Genomic DNA, 9,295 nt, shown 5'->3' with positions numbered 1-9,295 from the left:
CTGCAGATTGAAACTTTCCTCTTCCCAGAATTCTCGTTGCCACGCCTATACTGTCTGCCTGGTTACTGGCCAATCAGAATTTTATTAAAAATAGTACAAATGACAGGATAAAAGACCATTGTCCCACAGCAATTTTCCTTGAGTTTGGGGCCAGGCTGGTCTTCAGAGAGAGTTCCAGGACAGCCAGAGATACATACAACTGAGACAAATACTGCACACATGTGCACAAGCGTATGCACATGCGCACAGGCACACAAGGTAAAACGTTTGTCAGGGATTAGGGACAGCAGATTCCAGTGTGAGAGGTCCGTTTTTCATAGTCCCCAGGCCTGGCTCATGGCCTTGGGCCTGGAGCTTCCATATCTTGAAGATTTTTCCTGCCACTGTTCTGTCTTTCAAAAAATAACCAGAGCACCAGGCCTGTAATTCCGCTCTTCTGGAGGATATGACAGGATCTCACAAGTCCAATACTTGGCCGTGGAGTGAGTTTGAGGCCAGCCTGTGCGGTGTACAGAGAGCCTCTCAAATACAAAAGTAAATTGGGGGGGGGGCGGGATTGAGAATACAGTTCCGTGGGAGAGAGCATTTGCTTAGCGTGTATGACTCTCTAGGTTGTTCCCTGAACAGAACAAAACGAGAACAAATGAGAAACAGACTGTTGCAGAGATTGGGACTAAGACGCTGTCTCTGCGTTTTGGTCTAGAACTTTACCAGCTCTGTGGGGTCACGCTGTTCTTCTCATGCTGGTCCAAGACCTGTTGAGCAGTGATGTTCTGGGTTGTAATTAACGGACATAGGGCAAGTGGGGGGTGGAGGAGGAAGTTGTCTAATGAAGCCTTGTTACCTCAAGTGAGGACAGTGAGACACCCCCCCCCCGCAAGGGGGGCAGCATTGTGCAAAACCACCCGCAGCGCCCTGGAAGAAATGTCTCCCTACACCCCTTCCAGGACTCTCAATCTGATTCACCCCCGACAGGTGTGCTAACGGGTTCAGGTCCGCTTCCAGGCTTCCTTCCGCTCCCTTTTCACAAGGCAAACGCGGTTCTTCCCGTTTTGTAGATGGAAACACAAAGGCTCTGAGAAGTGAAATGACTTATGCAAGGTCCCACAGCGGATGACTAGAAAGAAGACACCATCCTACTTGTAGCTTCCATTTCCTGTTACCTAATCTCTCGTTGGATCTCTGTTGTCTTGGTTTGCAGCACGCGCTGCCTTCAAATATCTCCAGAAAGAGCCATATTTAACCTCGTTAATTGCTGGGATCTCATTGTGAAAGCTTAGAATCTTTGGCAGAATCCATCTTTTTGTGTTCACGTCTGTACACACCAATGCACATGCAGATGTATGTACGGTATGCATGCCTGTGTGCATGTATGCATGGAGGCCAGGAGACAACCTTGAGGGCCGACTTCAGGCATGATGTCCATTTTCTTGGAAACTGATCTCTGTGTGGCTTAGAGCTCACCAGTGAGGTTGAACAAGCTGGCAAGTGAGGGCTCACTGTCATCTCTACCTCCCCACCCTGGGGTGACAAGTGGACACCACCACAGCTGGCGTCTTTGTGTGCTTGCTGAGCCTCAAACGAGGTCCTCATGCTTTCAAAGCAAGTACTTGACTGACTAAGCTATGTCCCCTGCTCTTCAATTTATCCACCCCCCCCCCATCTTCACGTAAGTATGGGGTTGATGTGTGTGGGCACGTGTGTACAGGCATTTGTGTGAGCACATGACGTCAGGAATCATTTTTAATCACCCTTCCGTGGCATTCTTTTTTTTTTTTTTTTTTTTTGGTTTTTCGAGACAGGGTTTCTCTGTAGCTTTGGAGCCTGTCCTGGAACTAGCTCTTGTAGACCAGGCTGGTCTCGAACTCGCAGAGATCCGCCTGCCTCTGCCTCCCAAGTGCTGGGATTAAAGGCGTGCGCCACCACCGCCCGGCTTCCGTGGCATTCTTTAAGGCAGGGACTCTCAAACCAACCCAGCCCTTGCTATTGTGACAGCTTACTAGCCAGTTAGCTCTGGGAACCCTCTGCCCCTGCCTTTCAAGGCTGGAATTGCAAGCTGGCCATCAGATGCACCTGGTATGTTATGTGGGTTCTGGGCATCTGAACTCCCATCCCTGAGGCCACGTCTTAAATATGGAATTAAGGCCAGACCTTAAATATGGAATATTGATAGCCAGGCATGGCAGCACATGCCTTTAAGCTTAGCACTCAGGAGGGGAAAGCAGGAGGACATCTGAGAGTTCAAGGCCAACGTGGTCTACTTAACAAGTTCAAGGACAGCCAGGGCTACACAGAGAGACCCTGTCTCAAATGGTCTCCCGATATATAAGTATTAAAGAATTTGGAAAACAATCGAGAACATGTCGATGAGGGAAAGACTCGATGGGATTCCCGGTTTTGCCCTAGGCCACATCGTGATTGCCTGGTAATTAGAAGAAAGAAAAACAAAACGGGAAGCAACTTTCTACATGGGCATCTTGTTACAGAGGAATCCCATCTTGTCCCCAGGTCTGTTGTTATTCAACAGCAAAGACAGAGGACAGCAGAGCCTCCGCGCCTTTTGGTAAAGGAACCTCAACCATCTGGCTCCAATGGGCTTCTGGCTTCTCCACAAAGACAACATTTAAGTATTTAAACTTTAATGTGAGTGGTACAGACTGTCAAATGCCTCTTCTCGCCACCCTGGAGCTGCAAAGCCACGTTAGCCAGGCAGGAAAACACATCCATCGCTCTGAGCCCCATGACCAAGCAAGGCCTCCTGCTTTATGTCATTTATGTTCTATAGCTAAGGGCAGGAGCCAGTGTCCTTCTTGCCCTTTGGTGAGCTCATAGTCCAAGAACGCTGTATGTGTTGGGCATTAGGTAGAAGGAGCTTGGAGCTGGCTGGGCCTGGTCAGAAGAAAGAGAATAGATGTCATGGAGGAGCAGGACCACCCAGTCAGCTCTTATCTAGGGCAGAAACTTCTTGTCCTCTGCCCAGGCCTCTACCCATAGCTGAGTGAGTCTGTGTGCTGGCAGGGAGGGGTTGAAGGTAGGGAGCACGCCACAGAAGAGGCCAATGGCCAGTTACCCCATCTAAACCAGTAGAGGGTTCAGAGACTCGGGATTGTCCTTGTCCTTGCAAGAGAATTCCAGTCCCCCGCCCTCTATTTTACGGGTTCTCTCTGACAGTCAGAAGCAAGATTAAGAGTGCCAAAGATGAGAAGCTGGCTCAGTTCACTGCCAGGTGATTAATTTTCAAAGGCAAACACACTCTGAGTATGAAAGCATGGCTACGGAAGTTCTGCAGATCATGACTCCGGTCACAGAACAAGGGGCAGGAGATCGCTGACCGTGTTTATGAAGACTGAGTGCAGAGACCACAGGCAAAGGGTGGGGAGGGACCTGACTGAGACGTTCTGGCCAGGTACAAGGAAAAGCAGAGGTTGGAGTGACAGCCTCAGGCAGAAAAGGCTAGGGAGGGGAGAAGGGAAGAGGAAGGAAGAACAGAGTCCCCAGAGCCCAAATGGTCCAAGAGGTAGAGCATCCCTCCTAGTGCAAGACGGGGAGTCTCAGTGGCAGCTCTTCCATTGCCTTCTCAGTAATTTACCGGCCTCTGTGTACATGAAGGCGTAATTACAGACAAAACGAGTCCTTTGAAGTAAGAGTATAGAATGTCTAGGGGAAGAGGGATAGAGAACAATCTCGCTTTAATATGTAAACGAGTTGATAGAAAAAAAATACTACTAAACAAATAAATAAGCCCAATGAACTCGAGGTTGGGGAAACAAGAGCCAGGCTGAGCAAGCAGACAGCCCACTCTCCTGGGCCAGCCAGTGTCCTAGCTGACCTCATTGAGCATTTCAGTTCACATACCTTCCTACCAGGGCGGCTGCATCCTCATTCCCTACCTGTTCTCTGCAGATATTCTCAGCAAGTTTCCAGAGAGGCCTGTTTACTTCTGGAATCAAAGCCCCAGAGAGAGGAGGGGTTCCAAAGGGCTTGAATGGCTTCTCCTGGGAAGCAAAGCTAATCGGGAATGGAGCTGAGCTTGTAACCCCGAATCCCGCATGCCTGTCCTGTGATAGAGCCCCTGAAATACCACTCTTTCTGCAGGGGCCAAACTTGATTAGAGAATCTGTTAATTGGGAGTTAGGAGGGGGATGAGAGAGAGAGAGAGAGCAAGGCGATACTAATATGATTTAACACTTCATGGGCTCTGAAAAAAAAAATAAGGAAGGGGCTTCAGGCTTTAGTTTGGCATATTCATTGCTCCACATACATGCTACCAAAACGAATATATGCAAGTAGAGTTTCTGCAGGACTCCAGGGGCACAGTTGCAGAAAGACTTTGGGAAACAAAGAGGCATTTCTCCTGCCTGCACTGTGTCTCTTGTGTGTCATTGCCTGGTGCTAAGAACTCACATAATAACCAAAAACAATGCCCCTCCGATGGGGGGGGGGGGACCTGATTTGGCACCAGCAGTGGTGTTTTCCATGGGAATGACGTTGGGGGCTGTAGCCGACTGTGGGAATAGTGCAAATCAGCGCTTTTTTTGTAGATTTTCTTCAAGCCATTGTTTATTTTGGCTTTGGTCAGATCCATAGCCCAGCTTGAAGATTCCCACTGGGCTTTCTAAAGCCCACAGACCTATGAGAGATGGAACAGGGAAAATAAATAATTACAGAACACCCTTCCCCTACCCCAGCGGTCATGTGTGGGGTGTGTCTGTCTCGGTGGGCGTATACAAGTATACAAACACACATGTGGTTTGCAATACCGTATATATGCAACCATTCCACCAGTAAGGAATTAAAGAGAAGCTCTGGATTAGCGGGTTCATGATCTCACTATCATCTTTCATTTGGGGCAAAGGAGACCAGAACTGTCTTTAAAAGTACCAGTTATTGCAAAATGTTATCAAATAAAGCTTGTTGGGGATTATGTCTACACAAAGCTTTCCAATAGTCCTTAGATGCTTGTGAACATTTAAACATGAACAGTTCAGAATCAGAAGGCTCTTAGAGAAACAAAGAGAAAAAGTTAGTCATTGTGCTGGTTACGGAATGAGCACTTAGCTTATCAGGAGGTCCTCTTTTTAGTCTAGCCCAAGGGTGCAGAGTTCAACCACGCAAAATTTGTCCCAGGATGAAAAAGCGAGGAAAGACTAGGTGGACAATTGCTGTATTCTTTTCCAAAATTGGAATGTGTTTATTTCTAAATTCCAGAAACGGTCTGTTCCTGTCGTAGAAGCAGGTCAGTACATAGGTCTGTTCTTTTTTTTAAGTGTTTGCCCATGTGGTACACACACATTAATGGTATAGAGACATGCATACATGGCACACCTGTGGAGATGAGACAACTCGTAAGAGAGTCTTCTCTCCTTCCATCATGTGGATCCAGGGATGGCAGCCAGGCCACTGAGCTTACCCCTAAGTGTCTTTCCTGGGAAAGCCATGTCCCTGACCATGTACATTCTTTAAAGATCTATTTCATTTTGTCTGTGTATACATGTGCGCCACATGTTGCAGGTACCTGAGGAGGCCATGCTGGACCGCTTGGAACTGGGGTACCAGGGAATTGGGAGATGCCCAGTGTGGGTGTAGCGCTGAACTTGGGCCCTCTGCAAGAGCAGCCAGTGCTCCTAGTGGCTGAACCATCACTCCAGCCCCTGGACTGGGTTTGTTTTACTCATTTATTAAAATTTTCTGTATGTGTTTGGGTGTTTTGCCTTCATGCATGTCTGTGCACCACATGTGTGCGTGGTGTCTGCAGAAGTCAGAAGAGGGGTGTCTGATCCCCCTGGAACCTCAGTTACAGATGGTTGTGAGCTGCCATGTGGGTGCTGGGAGTCAAACCTGGGTCCTCTGGAAGAGCAAGCAGTGCTGAACTACCTCTTTCCCATACACTTATTTTTTAAATGTGTGGATGTGTTCCTGGGGTTGAAACCCAGGGGTTTGTGCAAGCTAGGCAAGTTGCTTTAACCTTGAGTTATAGCCACAGCCCAGGGTATAACATTTTTTAGAACACACAAAGGTCTTCTTGCAGGCTCTATGGAAGGGGTGTGTATACAGGCTCTATGTGAGGGGTGTACAGGCTCTATGTGAGGGGTGTGTACACAGGCTCTATGTGAGGTGTGTATACAGGCTCTATGTGAGGTGTGTGTACAGGCTCTATGTGAGGTGTGTACACAGGCTCTATGTGAGGGGTGTGTACAGGCTCTATGTGAGGTGTGTGTACAGGCTCTATGTGAGGTGTGTGTACAGGCTCTATGTGAGGTGTGTGTACAGGCTCTGAGGGGTGTGTACACAGGCTCTATGGGAGGGGTGTGTACAGGCTCTATGTGAGGGGTGTACAGGCTCTGAGGGGTGTGTACAGGCTCTGAGGGGTGTGTACACAGGCTCTATGTGAGGGGTGTGTACAGGCTCTATGGAAGGGGTGTGTGTACAGGCTCTGAGGGGTGTGTACAGGCTCTATGTGAGGGGTGTGTGTACAGGCTCTGAGGGGTGTGTACAGGCTCTATGTGAGGGGTGTGTGTACAGGCTCTATGTGAGGGGTGTGTACACAGGCTCTATGTGAGGGGTGTACAGGCTCTATGTGAGGGGTGTACAGGCTCTATGTGAGGGGTGTGTGTACAGGCTCTGAGGTGTGTACAGGCTCTACGTGAGGGGTGTGTTACAGACTCTATGTCAGGGGTGTGTATACAAGCTAAAGAACATTTTGCAAAAAAAAAAATTCTATATTTAGAAAGTTATCGTTTTCAGTTTTTGTGACAAATATGTATGAAAGTGTTAGGGGCTGGTGATAACAAGACACAACTCCAGGGGGCAGCACTCTATGTGCAAGTGACTCCTTTAGAGAACAAGACCTGGTGTCCCAGGTAGATGTGGGGGCACACATCTTTAATCCCAGCACTCAGGAGTCAGAGGCAAGAGGATCTCTGTGAGTTCAAAGCCTGCCTGGTCTACAGAGCTAGTTCCAGGACAGCCAAGGCTGCTACACAGAGAACCCTATCTTGGAAAAAGCAAAATGAAAAGAAAAAGAAAACAAAACAAAAACAAGACAAAGTGAAAATCTTTGGAAGGATTTGTTTTGAGATGTTTTCCGGTGAAATGTGGAAAAGTCTTGTTTACCTCATTCATTCTGACTTAGATTCAAGGTACATCAGCAAAGAGGACCTCGGTTCCAGCTGAAAAAGGTCTCAGGAAGGGTTGCTGATGTAGCCCAGGGTGAGAACACGTGCCCAGCATGCACAGAGCTTTGATCTTCAGCAACAAAACAAAACAAAAACTTCTCAATACCACCCAGGATGTGCCGGTGTAGTTTTGACTTAGTCCACCCCCTCGAGCATCTTATCAGAGGTTTCAGGGATGTGGAAATGTTACCCAAGGTGGGTTAGAGGACTTGTCCAGTCTGCATGTAACAAAGCGAACTCCACGCTTCTTTAGCGGGCTCCGGAACACTTCTCAGCTCTCCCGGTGTCTCCCACAAACCTGTCAGGCCTGGCGGCTCTGTTTGCCAGGATTGGGATAAGGGTATAAGGATGGGGGAGGTCTCAAAAAACCAAAAAAAAAAAAAAAAAAAAAAGGATGGGGGAGTGAGTGCAGGCTGCTCTGAGGGTAGGCGAGGTGTGGTTCCCAGCCTGTCACTTCTCTCATTGGGCCACTCTGTCACATAAAAGGGGGCCAATTGTGGAGCTACCCTACCGTGAGCTTTGCTCAGCTGGACTGAGTTGTGTGGAGAGCTGCTCACATCTCCTCCCCCTTCCTGGAAAATTACTTTGCATTTGAAGGGTTGCAAAGGGGTGGGCAATCGGTAAACCGGAGAGGGCAGCCTCAAGATTTCCTTTGCCTGTGTGAAGGTACACACAGGTGCGTGAGTCTCTCTGTGTGTGTTCACGCGCGTGCGCGTTCACGCGTAGAATGTTTGCGTTGGGAGGAGTTTCTAGTTACTGGTGCTGTTTCGATTCTCCCAGTCAGAAGTGGACTTTTATTGTTTGATTTTGAAACAATGTCTTAATATTTAGCTCAGGCTAGCCTTGACTTAGCGACCCTCCTATTTCAACCTACCGAGAACTGGGCTTTTATTTAGTAATAATAATTTTTAAAAAGCCCTAGCAGCTGTTATTTACCGGGGACCTACTACGTGCCAGGCATTGTACTGAATTATTTTACTGTGAAGAAAAACGTTTTTGTGCAGATGCACCTGTAGACATCGAGTATTTTTTTTTTTTTTCCCAGTCGTGTTAAAAGAACAGTGCTCTCTACGCAGCTAGAATCTGGGGAGAGACGGGGAAGGGTGCTGGGATCGGCGGGGGGCGGGCACTGCCTCCCTAGTCTCCATTTATTTTGACCGGTCAGATGGCGACAGACTCGCACTAGGACCCAGGCGCCACAGCGCCTCCGTCTGTCCTGTAGGTTCATTCAATCTCCCATACACACAGACCCACACCGCGAGAGCGACACACACTCACACTCACAACTGCACTCAGCGAGCCTCGGGAAGGCAGGCCCGCTCCTTGCCCGGGCGCTTTCTCGGCTCCAGCAGGCCGGCTCTCCCAGGGGGCCCGCAGCTCGGCCGGCCGAGCAGCCCCGGACCAGGACCAGCTCGCCGGACCCCCGTGCCTCCATGGGCAAACGCGGGCGGCCGCGCAAGGAGGCGCGCTGCGAGGGCTCGGGGCTGGTCCCCGTCGCGCCCCTGGCCATGCCCCCGGCCGCGGCCGCGCCCCAGCCCCCGGAGCAGCCCGAGGAGCCGGCGGGGGCCAAACCCCGGTGCCCCTTCTCGGACATTTTCAACACGAGCGAGAACTCGATGGAGAAGCACATCAACACTTTTCTGCAGAACGTGCAGATTCTGCTCGAGGCAGCCAGCTACCTGGAGCAGATCGAGAAAGAAAACAAAAGTAAGTTTGGGGGCCCCGGCTGCTCGCCGGCGCCCAGCTCTTTCTTTCTCGCCCCCTTGGGCGACCCCTGTCGCCTGCTCGGCTCGCCCCCCCCCCCCCGCCCTACACACACGCACACATACATGAACCCTCGGCAGTAAAGCCGATGACACGGGAGAAAGGACACGCACGCACGCACAAAGCTGCTAAAGATGTAACAAAGACAGCGAGGGGAGAGGGGGCCTGTCGGTGCCTTGGTCTGTCGGTCTCCAGCAGGCCCGGAGGACGGCCTGGCCGAGGAGTGGGGGAGTGTTGTTGTTTGCTGACAACTGAGCTGGGAGGCTGCGAGCTCGTCTCTCCGAGGTCGCCTTTCTTCCTTTTTTTTTTTTTTTTTCCTTTTTCTTTCCGGAGCCTTCTCGGGCAGACAAGTGTTG

General features: G+C 49.9%; 1 protein-coding gene across 1 annotated transcript in view; it reads left to right on the top strand.

The window, feature by feature from the left end:
- The first annotated feature begins 8,415 nt into the window (after positions 1 to 8,415).
- Mxi1 (MAX interactor 1, dimerization protein) overlaps positions 8,416 to 9,295 on the top strand; it is a 69,960-nt gene continuing 69,080 nt past the window's right edge. Inside the window, exon 1 of the mRNA XM_041661304.1 lies at positions 8,416 to 8,882. Coding sequence (XP_041517238.1) covers positions 8,609 to 8,882 — 274 coding nt within the window. The 5' untranslated portion in view covers positions 8,416 to 8,608. The remainder of the gene's footprint in view (positions 8,883 to 9,295) is intronic.

The sequence above is a fragment of the Microtus oregoni genome, unplaced genomic scaffold (genome assembly GCF_018167655.1).
Source record: "Microtus oregoni isolate MIOR12 unplaced genomic scaffold, Mior012 000012F_ref0000307, whole genome shotgun sequence".
Lineage (NCBI taxonomy): Eukaryota > Metazoa > Chordata > Mammalia > Rodentia > Cricetidae > Microtus > Microtus oregoni.
Note: the sequence above shows the minus strand (reverse complement) of the source record. Positions and strands in the feature narration are given on the sequence as shown.